This window comes from Capsella rubella, unplaced genomic scaffold, assembly GCF_000375325.1.
Source record: "Capsella rubella cultivar Monte Gargano unplaced genomic scaffold, Caprub1_0 scaffold_5, whole genome shotgun sequence".
In the NCBI taxonomy this organism is placed as follows: domain Eukaryota; kingdom Viridiplantae; phylum Streptophyta; class Magnoliopsida; order Brassicales; family Brassicaceae; genus Capsella; species Capsella rubella.
Window position 1 is genome coordinate 7,065,451 of NW_006238919.1, and position 12,626 is coordinate 7,078,076.

The 12,626-nt window shown below is 34.3% G+C and overlaps 7 protein-coding genes across 8 annotated transcripts; 5 read left to right on the forward strand and 2 right to left on the reverse strand.

The window, feature by feature from the left end:
- The first annotated feature begins 10 nt into the window (after window positions 1-10).
- Window positions 11-1,749, forward strand: LOC17885994 (UDP-glycosyltransferase 76E7). Its single transcript, XM_023783031.1, is given in 3 exon segments — window positions 11-569; window positions 642-1,289; window positions 1,495-1,749. Coding segments are annotated over 3 exon segments (1,353 nt in total). The 5' UTR covers window positions 11-85; the 3' UTR covers window positions 1,716-1,749.
- Window positions 1,750-1,872: 123 nt separating this feature from the next.
- LOC17885426 lies at window positions 1,873-3,210 on the forward strand. Of its 2 annotated transcripts, none has more exons than XM_023782677.1 (4): window positions 1,873-2,040; window positions 2,127-2,398; window positions 2,524-2,566; window positions 2,706-3,210. In XM_023782677.1, the coding sequence occupies exons 1-4, from the start codon at window positions 1,917-1,919 to the stop codon at window positions 3,110-3,112; spliced, it is 846 nt and encodes a 281-aa protein (XP_023638445.1). In that variant the 5' UTR covers window positions 1,873-1,916; the 3' UTR covers window positions 3,113-3,210. The 2 variants fall into 2 exon arrangements, with proteins under 2 accessions (XP_023638445.1, XP_006291600.1); XM_006291538.2 differs by having other exon boundaries at window positions 1,874-2,040; window positions 2,127-2,431.
- LOC17886900 (E3 ubiquitin-protein ligase SINA-like 10) lies at window positions 3,085-4,137 on the reverse strand. Its single transcript, XM_006292780.2, has 2 exons — window positions 3,877-4,137; window positions 3,085-3,794 (listed from the first exon to the last, which is right to left on the reverse strand). Exons 1-2 carry the CDS (start codon window positions 4,126-4,128, stop codon window positions 3,330-3,332), a joined length of 717 nt encoding a protein of 238 aa, XP_006292842.2. The 5' UTR covers window positions 4,129-4,137; the 3' UTR covers window positions 3,085-3,329.
- A 676-nt stretch (window positions 4,138-4,813) lies between these two features.
- Window positions 4,814-5,780, forward strand: LOC17886849. The gene is made up of 2 exons (XM_006293241.2): window positions 4,814-5,146; window positions 5,411-5,780. The coding sequence occupies exons 1-2, from the start codon at window positions 4,894-4,896 to the stop codon at window positions 5,563-5,565; spliced, it is 408 nt and encodes a 135-aa protein (XP_006293303.1). The 5' UTR covers window positions 4,814-4,893; the 3' UTR covers window positions 5,566-5,780.
- Window positions 5,781-5,918: 138 nt separating this feature from the next.
- On the forward strand, window positions 5,919-7,394 carry LOC17887537. The gene is made up of 7 exons (XM_006293126.2): window positions 5,919-6,203; window positions 6,300-6,371; window positions 6,438-6,505; window positions 6,602-6,734; window positions 6,820-6,900; window positions 6,985-7,074; window positions 7,196-7,394. Exons 1-7 carry the CDS (start codon window positions 5,973-5,975, stop codon window positions 7,295-7,297), a joined length of 777 nt encoding a protein of 258 aa, XP_006293188.1. The 5' UTR covers window positions 5,919-5,972; the 3' UTR covers window positions 7,298-7,394.
- Window positions 7,395-7,543: 149 nt separating this feature from the next.
- LOC17886412 lies at window positions 7,544-7,985 on the reverse strand. Its single transcript, XM_023783143.1, is given in 4 exon segments — window positions 7,544-7,612; window positions 7,614-7,813; window positions 7,891-7,951; window positions 7,953-7,985. Coding segments are annotated over 4 exon segments (363 nt in total).
- Window positions 7,986-11,663: 3,678 nt separating this feature from the next.
- LOC17884910 (thionin) lies at window positions 11,664-12,339 on the forward strand. The gene is made up of 3 exons (XM_006291971.2): window positions 11,664-11,926; window positions 12,046-12,123; window positions 12,214-12,339. Exons 1-3 carry the CDS (start codon window positions 11,698-11,700, stop codon window positions 12,309-12,311), a joined length of 405 nt encoding a protein of 134 aa, XP_006292033.1. The 5' UTR covers window positions 11,664-11,697; the 3' UTR covers window positions 12,312-12,339.
- Window positions 12,340-12,626: the final 287 nt, after the last annotated feature.

Below are 12,626 nucleotides of genomic sequence, written 5' to 3' on the forward strand. Positions count from 1 at the left end.
AATAGCTTTTCAAGTTGGTAATGAATTAGAAATTTTTTCCATATGGGTAATTCGAAAACTCGATCTTGTAGTCTAATCTTGTGAAATGGAGGAGAAGCTCGCGAGGAGAAGAAGAGTAGTGTTGGTTCCAGCTCCAGCTCAAGGACATATAACTCCAATGTTGCAACTTGCAAGAGCACTTCACTTTAAAGGTTTCTCTGTTACAGTTGCTCAAACCAAGTTCAACTACTTAAACCCTTCAACTGATTTGTCTGATTTTCAGTTTGTAACCATCCCAGAGACCTTACCAGAGTCTGATCTTAAGAATCTAGGACCAGGACGGTTTCTGATTAAATTAGCTAAATAATGTTATGTTAGCTTTAAGGAGTTGTTAAGTCAGTTATTAGTTAATGAAGAAGAAGAAGAGATCGCTTGTGTTATCTACGACGAGTTCATGTACTTTGTTGAAGCAGCTGTTAAAGAGTTTAAGCTTCGTAACGTTATTTTAAGTACTACAAGTGCATCAGCTTTTGTTTGTCACTTCGTAATGTGTAAACTCTATGCTAAAGATGGTTTGGCTCACCTCAAAGGTAATATGATTCTACTATTTTGAGTTCAAACTCGTTTAATATGTGTTTGCGTTTAACAACATGATTTTGTAGAAGGGGATGGGCGAGAAGAGGAGCTAGTACCAGAGTTAAATCCTATACGGTACAAAGACTTGCCAACTTCAGTATTTGCATCAGTAGAGTGTTCCGTGGAGTTGTTTAAGAATACATGTTATAAAGGAACAGCTTCCTCTATGATAATCAACACAGTGAGGTGTCTAGAGATGTTATCCGTGGAGTGGCTTCAACAAGAACTAGAGATTCCGGTGTTTCCTATAGGCCCTCTTCACATGGTGGTTACAGCTCCTCGTACGAGTCTTTTAGAAGAGAACGAGAGCTGCATAGAATGGTTGAACAAACAAGAATCAAGTTCTGGGGTATACATAAGCTTGGGAAGCATGAGTTTGATGGAAACTAAAGAAGTGTTGGAAATGGCTTCGGGTTTGGTTAGTAGTAACCAACACTTTTTGTGGGTGATCCGACCAGGATCCGTACTTGGTTCTGAAATGTCTGAGGAAGAGTTGGTTAGGAAAATGGTAACATTAGATCGAGGTTACATTGTGAAATGGGCACCGCAGAAGCAAGTGCTTGCACACTCCGCGGTTGGAGCGTTTTGGAGCCATTGTGGATGGAACTCGACTTTAGAAAGCCTTGGTGAAGGAGTTCCAATGATATGTAGACCTTTTACAACTGATCAAAAAGGGAACGCAAGCAGGGGCGGACCCAGGAAAAAAATTAATTGGGGGCAAAAGGTAGCAAATGAGGTTTGAACCCATGACCTTAAACAATACATGGGGGCACTTTAACCATTTTGACACTTATAACTTTAATTTTAATGCAAAATTTTTAGTTTTTAATAGGTTGGTGGGTGCAACTGCCCCCACCTTCTTCTATGTGGGTCCGCCCCTGAACGCAAGGTTCTTGGAATGTGTATGGAGAGTAGGGATTCAAATAGAGGGCGGTATAGAGAGAGGAGCGGTCGAGCGAGCTGTGAAGAGGTTAATGGTTGATGATGAAGGTGTTGAGATGAAGAGAAGAGCTTTAAATTTGAAAGAGAAACTCAAATCCTCTGTTTTGGCTCAAGGCTCTTCACACAAGGCACTTGATAACTTCATTAACACTTTATGAACGTATGAGAATATCAATGTCTAAAGATATCTAATGGGCCAATTATATCTTATCGAGATTTCGATTGGGCCGTAATAAGCCTAGATCCACTAAGCCCGTTAACGTCAAGGAAGCAAATAATTGAATCGAACACGAACCCTAAAAATTTGGGGTTTCTTTTTTCAATTTGATCACGATTTAGTATTGGATAAAGAAGAAGACATGAAGAATCACATTGAAGAGCCAAGCACTGCACCAGATCCTAACCGTTGGTACAACATTACATTAGGACCATCACTACTCAGCAACAATGACTCAGTCTCTCCCAAGTTCTGCACTTTACGATGTAAGTAGAACATTGCTTCAATTCACTTTCTGGGTTTGTTCTGTTTCCGAGATTGAATTGAGAAATGTGAATTTTTTGGTTTGTAGATGAGTTTAAACCGGCATCAATTGATTATACCAAACCAGGATCGTTACATAAGAGTAAAGACAATAAGGTTACGTTAGAGTTTCAAAACAATCAACACAAAGTTAGATTTGATGGTGTTAGTGAGCATTACAATGACAGAGATAAAGATGCAATTTTCTTGTTTGATGGCGAAAATTTTCGATTGGAGAAGCTTCACAGAGCTGTTAAGCGTTTGAAATACTTGCGTGTTCCTGATGAATCCTCTGTTGGTGGTAGTAGAGTAGTTACAGAGGTTGGTCATCCAGTTGCAGATACGGTTAAATCGGTATATAAGTCTTTTTTCGATCTTTGGTTCGTTAACGAAACGGTTTTCGGGAAGTTGTAATCAGATTTGTGTTTGTTACTTCAATGTTGCAGGTTAATATGACACATATTGACATTAACAATCCTGTTAGCTTAGGTATAAAGATTTCTACTTTGGCATGTTTCATTCACATTAATGTCTTTGGTTTGTATTCATGTATGTTTGTGCTTGGATTCAGACATAGATGTGTGTGTGTGTGGTTGGAAGTGAACTAAATTTTGTATACTTGTAACAGAACAAGAAAACGAAGATGATCCATGTTCATTTGCTACTAATCGTGCTGTCGATGAACTCGAGGAGGATGTGAACATTGATGATGAAGAAACAGCAAGGGATTTTCAAACTGGTGGACTTGATATAGACATTAACCTTCCGCATCCTACTGAAATGGAGGATGATGAGATTGCTGTTGTAGACATTAATGATGATGAATCCTACAAAGGACTTAACGCAGCAGAAGCACTCAGAGCGCAAGTAAATGCAGAAGCGAGAGAGGAGTCTCGAAAGAGTTCAAGTTCAGGCAGTGGTAGAGATAGTGAGAGCAGTGAAAGTGGAGTTGAGAGTAGTGTTAGTGGAAGTAGTAGTAGTAGCAGTGAAAGCAGAAACAGTGGTAATGAAGATGGAACCGCTAGCGAGAGCTAGTCTCTGGATCAGATATGTATGTATTTTCTAGTATATGTCGTTTTGATGTTAAGTCTTCTTGTAAACAAGATATGGAAATACAGAGATATAGCAAAACAGTTCTGCAGGGTCGAAGTTAAACATGGAATTACAACCTCATTCTGGTTTGATATGATTGGGAGCAGAGGCTACATTGATCTAAGAATCTCGTCACAGGCTACGGTTGATTCAGCTAAGGTCAATCATCATCGTCCAAGGAGACATCGGATATATAACTATAACCAGATTGGAAAGATGAAATCAAAAAGATTATCACAAGATGAAGATAAACACAAGAAAAGTTCAGCACAAAGGAGACAAAAAAAGTCTGGTTAGTATTCCTCACTGTGTAAAGACTGGCATAGGGTTTGTGGTTGTCGCGGACGTGTTTGTGGAGATCCTTAATGAAGCCTGTATAGTTGCAGCCACCCATTGGACATGAATAATGTGCAAAAAGACACATCTCCTCATGCCTAGAGAGATTTGCATATGAGATAATCTCTTTACACCCGTAAATGGCATATGGACATGACACTGTAACTACTTCAAGAACTTTCTCCATGGCTCTGCAACGAAGTTGTCTCCCAACCAGTTTTTGACAAGATGGGCATATGTTCTCTATTCTTTCCCAACATGGAGTACAAGCTAGATGACCACTAACACACTGTAAGAAGTTTAAGAACCAGTGTTATATGAACAGTTACACTCACAGAGAAGAAAGAAAGAGAAGAGAATTAGTAAGTAACCTGGTATATAGGAATCTTGAGGGGCTCGCAGCAAACAGGGCATTCGAAAACATCTTGATCCACCACCGCGACAGAAGCAGGAGCCGATATTTTTCCGGCTAATCTTGTTTTTCTATGCATATCCTTAAGCTTGTCTTGTCTTAACTTCAACATGTAGGTGATCAATAAAATAGTAGCATAAGCAAATAATAATAATGAAAAGGAACCGATTATTAATATGTCAAAGGAAGTAAGATCAGTAAACTCCATCATCAAACTTGAAAATTGGATTCATGTAAGAATTTCAAAAGCTCTCTGTATTTCTTATAAGTGATTTGCTCGAGGAACTTAGCATATGAGTCCTTCGGGTTTAGAGCTTTAGGGTTTTCATGTAAGTATATTTGTATACATGGGCTGTGTTTATATTTTTATAAAAATATTTAAATATTACATAATATTCAAGATAATGCAAATATTTTTTAAGATTAATTTATAATTGACTAATTTATTTTATATATATTCTTTTTAATTTTTTATTCTTTAGATCTAATTTTTATAATTTTATTAATAATTTTATTTTATAATTATTATTTTTTCCATTGTTAAATTTTCTGAATATTTTTTTTTCTATTTTAAAAATATTTTTCTTTTTTAAACTAATTTATATAATTTTTTACTACTAATTATTTGATATGTGTCAATATTTTATTAATTTAATTAACACGTGTCACGATTTTGTTAATAACTAACTTTGAAAATCTAATTTTATATAATAAGATATGAAAATTCTCGTTTAGAAAAAATATTATATTTATTGTCAGAAAAATACGTACATTATTTTATGTAAAGAAATTAGTGTTTTTACCGGTTACAAGATATGAACGAGTATTTTTTTTTTAAAATGTTGATTTTGTTTTTTTCTGAATTCGAAATGTTTTTAGTTTGGTGCTAAAACGCAGCCGTTTAATCAAAGTTCTATTACTTCCTGTTTTAAATAATTTCTCTGGTTCTTCATTTCTCCCATTTGTACGGAGAACGATGATGGCTCAAGCTTCACTGAATTTTCAGGTGTCTCCTTCTTTCTCAATCCTCAAACCACTAATTCACTCTCACTCTCTCCAAATCTCGAAGAATCAAAAACTAAACTCGCGACGAAGATGCTTCTTACGATGCGCAGCTTCTTCTCCCGACGGAAGCAAAACCTTAAGAACTTGCAAAAACTGCAAAACCCAATTCGATCCTCTCCTCAATCACCCTCGCGCTTGTAGATTCCACACTGCTCATTTCGCAGGTATAATTTGAAAAATTTGCTCTCTAATTTGGGAATTAGGTTTAGTTAGAAATCAAGGGTTTGAAGAAATTTTGCATTTTTTTTTTGGTTTAGGTGAGACATTTGCTCTTTAATTTGGGAATTAGGTTTAGTTATAAATCAAGGGTTTGAATAAATTTTGCATTTTTTTTGGTTGAGGTGAGACGTTTGTTCTTTAATTTGGGAATTAGGTTTAGTTATAAATCAAGGGTTTGAAGAAATTTTGATTTTTTTTGTGTTGTTTAGGTGAGACAAAGAGGAAATTTGAAAGTGTATACAGTGGTGGAACAATGGATACACCAAATTCAGGAAAAGTGTTACAGTATTGGCATTGTTGTGGATCTGAAGATCCTTTTGATTCTGGTTGTACTGCTTCTCCTCATACCACATATGATGATTGATTGATACAAGTTTCTTTACTAATGAGATTGTTATGAAGAAGAAGGAGAAGGAGAAGGAGAAGGAGATAGGAAAAGAATATATAGTGTAAAGGTTACCTTTTCTTGCAGAGAATCAGAATCTTTTATTTGTATCCTTTGGATTTAAGTCTTCTCCGTAATCACATTATCTCCATGTACAAGACACCTTTTTTAATATATGATTCTTGTTTTGTTAACTTGTAACTTTGCTTCTCAAGTTTCCTGTTAAGTTTGCTTTGATGTTATGTTATGTCTGTCTTCTTTTTGCTTAATGTTCATTGTTCATCTCCTGGTGATTTGTTTTGATTTGCAGATTGATTTTTTCTGACATTTGGTTTGAATCATTATTGGAATTTTCTTGTTTTGTTTTGCTGGTGGTAAGAATTCGGATGGGAGATCATTTAGTGTTGGTGGTTGATAGATTATCAAGAGATTCTGGTCTTGTGGCGGTAAAGCGAGCAGATATTAAAACTGACTTGGTTAACAAAGATGGTACATCTGAATCTGTATCTGCAGGAGCTGATTTATGTGAGAGTAAATTTGAACAATGTAGGATTTGTCATGACGAAGATGAAGATTCCAACATGGATACGCCTTGTTCTTGTTCTGGAACATTAAAGGTGCTGTCTTTGTTTTCCGGTTGTTTTCGATAAACAGGATCTCTGTCTAAACTTTAAATTCGTAACCTCAATGATTCATTCATCAACTCTTTGCAGTTTGCACATCATGATTGCGTCCAGAGATGGTGCAATGAGAAAGGTGACACCATATGCGAAATTTGTCGTCAGGTATAGTCTCTTGATTCTTTCTCTGTTTTGATGAAGTGATCTCACCAGACCTTGTTCAAATTGCAGCAATATAAACCTGGTTACACAGCTCCTCGACACTTGTTTCACTACACAGGCATTTCTATGAACTTTAGGTACTTTTATTCATCTTGCTTTGATATCCTCCTTTGTTTCTCTGCGCAATGTAGTAAACCTGCTGAGAATCATTCTCTTTGTTGGAAATGTCCCAGGAACGATTGGGGAATCGAGGGACTCGATTTTCGTAATCCTTATTTTCTAACCTGGGATGCAGCTGATGATCATGACCTTTACTCATTTCATAGCCCCACAAGCTTAATATGTTGCCGCCTAATTGCCTTGCTAGTATGCTTCTTCTCTCTGTCCTTAAGAACACATAGATCTAAAATTCTAATCGAACACGCAATAAGATTTTCATCTTGATGTCCAGTTTGTCCTTCTGCTATTCTTGCGCCACTCTCTTCCAGTTTTACTAGGTGGAGTCGATGATTTCTCGTTAACTTTTCTCATGGTAAGCTCGATTATAGAAACTACTCAAACATACATATTTCCTCTATTTCCCTGATCTTGAGAAAGATCTTGTTGTCTTTTGCAGTTACCATTAGTGAGAACATTAGGAATCTTACTGATTGTATATCTATTTGTCAAGACATTCATTGCCATACAACATTGCAGGCAAGAGAGGGTGAGAAACAACATTCTCTGAATTCTGAAAATTAAAATATCATTCTTGTTGAAATATCGAAACCTACAACATGTTTTGCTATACAACTTGTTCTTTTATTCTCTGTTTGTTGCATAATTAGGATACAAGACTCTCTGGTTTCTCGTCTGATGAAGAAACTGCACCACCTCGGATAGTGATGGCATTGCCGGAAAGACCCGAGCTTTATGTTCCTGTAAACTAAGATGATCAATATTCAATATAACTTCTCCTTATACATGTTGTTTGATTTGTATACAACTATATTCATAGAATCAATGTTGGTATTCCAAGTTTGATTAGATCGAAGATGTTGCGAAATACGTGATTGAAAGATTATCAAAGTAAATGTTGATCTTCCAATTTCCATCTACAATAGATGATCTTAAAAGGAATAAACGAAGCAACAAAGAAGAGTTGTAAAATGGAAACTCTTAAACAATAACAACAGCTAGCTGACAGATTGTGGTCGATTCACATGCTCCCACCAATCTCGTAGTCCTTGCACTTTGTTGCATAGGTCCTTTCCATACATATGGACAACCTGGTGCAATCATGACGGCTACAAAACAAAGCAAACAAGGGAGACCGAGGTACAATAGAGCCAAGTGAGGAGAAATCGAATAGAGGAGGCCGAAGAAAACACAAAAGCCGGACGTGTGACAGATGCCTCCTATCGAGTAAGCGTTGGACGCTAAGACGACATTCTCGATTGCCTTATACCAACAGATGCAGCTAAGTAGTAAACAGTGGAAACCATCAAAGTTGATAAAAGTAATCCAGATTTGCTTAAGGGAATCTTGTGAGTTCTCATATACACGATCGCTTCAATGTTAAGAATGAATATGATACTGCTCATATATGGCAACATCGTATCTTAGGTTCTTGTTCATCCTACAACCAAAACATATAAGTATATTATAAGGAGTTTCTATATTTAAACTTCTGTTACCTAAATGAATACATGATAAAAAAATAAAATCATTGATATGTAGTTTTATTGAAATTTTGAAAAATACCTCTTTTAACATATTATCAATCTATTTTCAAAAATACTTCTTTTTAAAATTGAAAAATTATGAAGTTTTAAATGTTTTATAAGGTATGAAACTCAATTAACTTATCATTGTAATAGCTTGATTATATATTTGGTTCATAAGATGTCTATTCATTATATATAATGGTAAGATATGATATGACATATGTTTTGCCCTTTCTTATGTTTTGGTTGTTCTTATTTTTCTAAATTTTTAGGTCCATTCGAAGTATTATTATGGTTATGAAGTGTTACTCATTATTTTTAGTGAATTTAGCTATGTTAGAGCATTTTAATCTATGAGTGGTGGAGCATTTCAAAGTATTATTATGGTTATGAAATGATATTAACTTAGGTCAGTAATATATATTTATATAATTATTTTCGTGAAGGAGAATAAAGATATTATAATATTTGCGTGGTGGAGAACATCAACTATATAAATGTTATTTGAAAAATTATTTTTCAAGTGTGTTCCTTCATATTTGCTTTTCACAAAGTATTTTTCATTCATTTGTTTTAAATAAAAATAAATTTATTCAGCTACCCATTTTTCATAATATATATAAGAATTTAACTCTCCTTTAATTGGTCCAATTGACATCTATTTTGTAACACAATTTAAATTGTATTAAATGGTAACAATAAAAATTCACAAATTTTGTGTCATGAGTTTAACATGTAGACTTCATATTTCTTAGTATTCAGTTTTGTTTTGTAACATGTCAAACATTTCCAATATAAATTTATCGTCAATATAATTGACTTTCTATTTCTTCCATTTAACTTTGTTTTGTAACATTTCTCCCAACTTTTACAATATTAATTTAATTTAAAGTACTTATGTATTAAAAAAAATGTATGAAAGTTGTCTTGAATTGTCTTAGAATTAGCCATTATGCTTATAACACAAAAGAGAGTGACATAACTACAAATAAATATTCACTATTCATATTCTTCATTTGTGTTGTCTATCTCTTATAATCATCATTTTTACAAAATTTTATGGTCTCATGTAATATTTTACATTTATTTTAAAAGTAAATTATCATTTTTAATGTATACTTAATCATAGAACATTGCATATTTTATAATTTTATTTTTAACCCACGTGGGACTCTCACTAGTTATGATATATAGGAGACTAGAATTTTAAGGTAACATAAACTGAAAAGATTATATGGCTCTAACATAGTTTTCGAACACATTGACATGTAACCTCTTGTCGTAAAGGAATGTCAAAATATAAAAAGCTTTTTTTTTGTTTTTTTTGTTATGCAAATATATTGTTCCAATACAATACAACCTAAAAGTGAGATGAAAAATAAATAAGCCAATGATTATACAAGTGACATGAATCATTCCAAAATAAATCATTTGGTTAGTTTAAAGCTTACGTAATTAGCACTTTCATCATCTTAATGATCTTCATGTGATTGGTAATCACATGCAGAAATTTGTTTCAAATATTTTAGCACACCACTCAAATTATTAGGCAACAAGCATTTATTTGGTCCCAACGTATATTATTTAAATCTCCCAATACAAAACAAAAAGTTGGTTAAAACAAAAAGAAACAAAAAACAGTTTGTAGCAAACTATTTGGATTTTTGTGTCATATTTTAAAAGAAAATTATACTCCATGCCATGTAACAGTATCAAATGTTTTATAGATTGCCACTTTCCTTAACTTCTTCTCCCGCCTGCCATAAAACAAAAATAAAAATACTCTCTTACCCTTCTTTTTTTTTCTCACAAAAGAAAACAATAAAATATTGTTTCTTTTCTTTCTCCACATCTCCAGCATTTACTTTTCCTGCATTTTTTCTTTTCTCTCTCTCAATATCTCTTTCTCTTTGGTTTCAATTTTTTTCTTCATGAATATCTCACACTAATGGTAACATCTAATGGAGGCCAAAAGGTTGGAGAAAAAAATTGTTTCGACCACAACGATGAACAACGATGCTTTCACTGTATGTAGGTATGTGGTTCACGTTGGTGACCAAATCAATTTCACATCCACGTTTTGTTTTTGTCTTTCAATGGACCAGATCTGTGAACCGGAACCGATAGACCAAACTTGTCCATCCTACAAATTTCATAAAACCACAACTGATTGACCAGAGGATGAAACAAGTAATGCATCTATTGAAGACGTCATTTACGATCCATAGAGATTTACACTTTGGATATCACATTTGTGTAGAGATGGACTAGATCTGGTAGACTAGATCCGGTAGACTAGATTCAGTGGACTAGATCCGGTGGACCAGATCCGATGTATGTAATATATCCATTTTTGTTTCTTAATTTGTTGTCTATCATACTATATAGCAAACTCAGTCCAAATTTTTCATAAACGAACTTGCCTATAATACATATGTTAGATGGATGAACAAAAAAACATGTCCACAATCGATGGACCAGATCTATTGCACATATCATGTCCATAAACATAGTTGTCCATATATAGCATTTACTACCTATCTATTTTTATTTGTCCTACGCGAGTTAAAGAAAGCTTATGCAATCCTTGCCTGAGTACAATAGCCTACTCACCCCGAATCGGAGGACAAGTAGTGGAGAAATCCCTCGGAACCGTCAAAGTAAGCTTTCGATGGACCATATCTACTTTATATATTTTGTCCATCATATAAAACTTTATTTGTGTCCTTTTTGACATTGTTTTATAGATTGTCTATCGACTATAGTGCACACATCGATAGGCAAGTGGACATCCCTACACATCATTGATTATCTTCTCTTGTCCACCGTAATTAAGCTGTTAAACTCAGAAATCGCTACTCCTTCTTCACCACCCACACCGTCCACAAAATATATTTCTACTTGTCCTCCATTAACACTACCTAGATATGCTTTTGCAATTTCTTATTTTTGTTTTGTTTTTATCACCCACTAAAACATTTGTCCTCTGGATATTAGCATACATTGTAGCATTTAATGCTACTGTTGCCAGTCCAAGAAAAACATCTCATCATCACCCACTTCAAATTGGTGAGGGCAAAATCGTCACACAATAAATATTGTGGCATGTTTTGAAAGAAGAGAAGAAAAATGGCAGTTTTAAACTTTTGAGTTTTGAAAAGGGCATATCCCACAAAATTCCCATATTTTAATTTGCCATCAGTCTAGACACAAAACATGTTATAGCAAACTACTATGTTCTTATCTTTCCCTCTTGAAACTACTCATACTCTTCTTAATTCTTAATTCCAAATATGTACACGAGAAGTGATATATACAATGACAAACATAAATATAAACTCCTACGCAATTAATAGTAAATCCTTATTAAGTATTCTAATTAATTTAAAGCGTTAATCAAAAGAAAGTAAAAAAAGAGAGAAGAAGATTAATTCAACTATCTATTAAGGTACCGACAAAGTCTATAGAGCATTTGATAAACGTATCAAACGAAGTATGTGGTTGCTATTCATAGACCAACTAGTATTTAAGGGAGCCTTGTTTCATCAGTACCAATTCGACAATACAAATCTTATAACTCCCAACATATACATTTTGCATTCAAACAAGTGATCAATCAAAAGATGGAAGGCAAAACTGTGATTTTAAGTGCGCTCATAATGAGTCTTGTCATGGCGCAGATTCACGTCGAAGCAAAGAGTTGTTGCCCGAACACGACTGCTAGAAACTGTTACAATGCATGCCGTTTTCCTGGAGCTCCTAGGCCAGTTTGTGCAAGCCTCTGCGGATGCCAAATTGTCGGAGGGTCAACATGTCCTTCGGGATATACACAAGACATTCTTGAAAACTCTGGTACTTTAGTTTTGTTTTTTCTTTGTTCTTTCATTTAAGTTATATCTTTTACAAGTTGGACCAAGATTTTGATGCAAGTTTCAAAAACTGTTTTATGTTTTTTTTTATTATTATTTAAGGTAATGCTGTCAACGAATACTGCAAGTTGGGTTGTGCATCCTCTGTGTGTGGTGCCCTAACCACTCTCCATAACTCCGGTAACGCAAAAAACTTATTATGATTATTTTTAGATTTATAGAAAAAGAGAAAAAACATATTAATTCTAATATTGTGTGTGGATGATTTAGATGCAAGTGAAATTGTGAATGGAGCAGCTGTACAATGCACCAAGGCATGTTCTGAGTTATGTACCAAGGGCTCATCCAATGCAGTTGAAACTGCATAAGAAGCATATCCATGATCTATGTGTTGTTGTTTTCAATAATTTTCAATAATTGTCGTGTATGTGACAAAAATGCTAGACACTTGAGCTAGTCTTCTAAATAAAGAATATAATAATGTGTCCTTATAATCAAAACAAACTCTCACTTTAACGTAATTATCTTACAATCACTTCGTATCTTGACAACAACAAATGACAACTTAGCAAAACTGTCAAGATATATAAATCTCAAATTATATTTCTATTATAAGCATATAACACCTTGTATGAACCATTCAGAATGCAACCGATAGGTTAAAGTAATGAAAAACTTTATAG

Coding starts and splice junctions, on each gene's coding strand:
- LOC17885426 (XM_006291538.2), top strand. CDS start 1,917: ATGAAGAATCACATTGAAGAGCCAAGCACTGCACCAGATCCTAACCGT. Junction 2,041..2,126: donor CAAGTTCTGCACTTTACGAT/GTAAGTAGAACA, acceptor TTTGGTTTGTAG/ATGAGTTTAAACCGGCATCA. Junction 2,432..2,523: donor TTGCAGATACGGTTAAATCG/GTATATAAGTCT, acceptor TCAATGTTGCAG/GTTAATATGACACATATTGA.
- LOC17886900 (XM_006292780.2), bottom strand. CDS start 4,128: ATGATGGAGTTTACTGATCTTACTTCCTTTGACATATTAATAATCGGT. Junction 3,795..3,876: donor TCAAGATTCCTATATACCAG/GTTACTTACTAA, acceptor AACTTCTTACAG/TGTGTTAGTGGTCATCTAGC.
- LOC17886849 (XM_006293241.2), top strand. CDS start 4,894: ATGATGGCTCAAGCTTCACTGAATTTTCAGGTGTCTCCTTCTTTCTCA. Junction 5,147..5,410: donor CCACACTGCTCATTTCGCAG/GTATAATTTGAA, acceptor TGTGTTGTTTAG/GTGAGACAAAGAGGAAATTT.
- LOC17887537 (XM_006293126.2), top strand. CDS start 5,973: ATGGGAGATCATTTAGTGTTGGTGGTTGATAGATTATCAAGAGATTCT. Junction 6,372..6,437: donor TATGCGAAATTTGTCGTCAG/GTATAGTCTCTT, acceptor TTCAAATTGCAG/CAATATAAACCTGGTTACAC. Junction 6,735..6,819: donor GCCGCCTAATTGCCTTGCTA/GTATGCTTCTTC, acceptor CTTGATGTCCAG/TTTGTCCTTCTGCTATTCTT.
- LOC17884910 (XM_006291971.2), top strand. CDS start 11,698: ATGGAAGGCAAAACTGTGATTTTAAGTGCGCTCATAATGAGTCTTGTC. Junction 11,927..12,045: donor AGACATTCTTGAAAACTCTG/GTACTTTAGTTT, acceptor TTATTATTTAAG/GTAATGCTGTCAACGAATAC. Junction 12,124..12,213: donor AACCACTCTCCATAACTCCG/GTAACGCAAAAA, acceptor TGGATGATTTAG/ATGCAAGTGAAATTGTGAAT.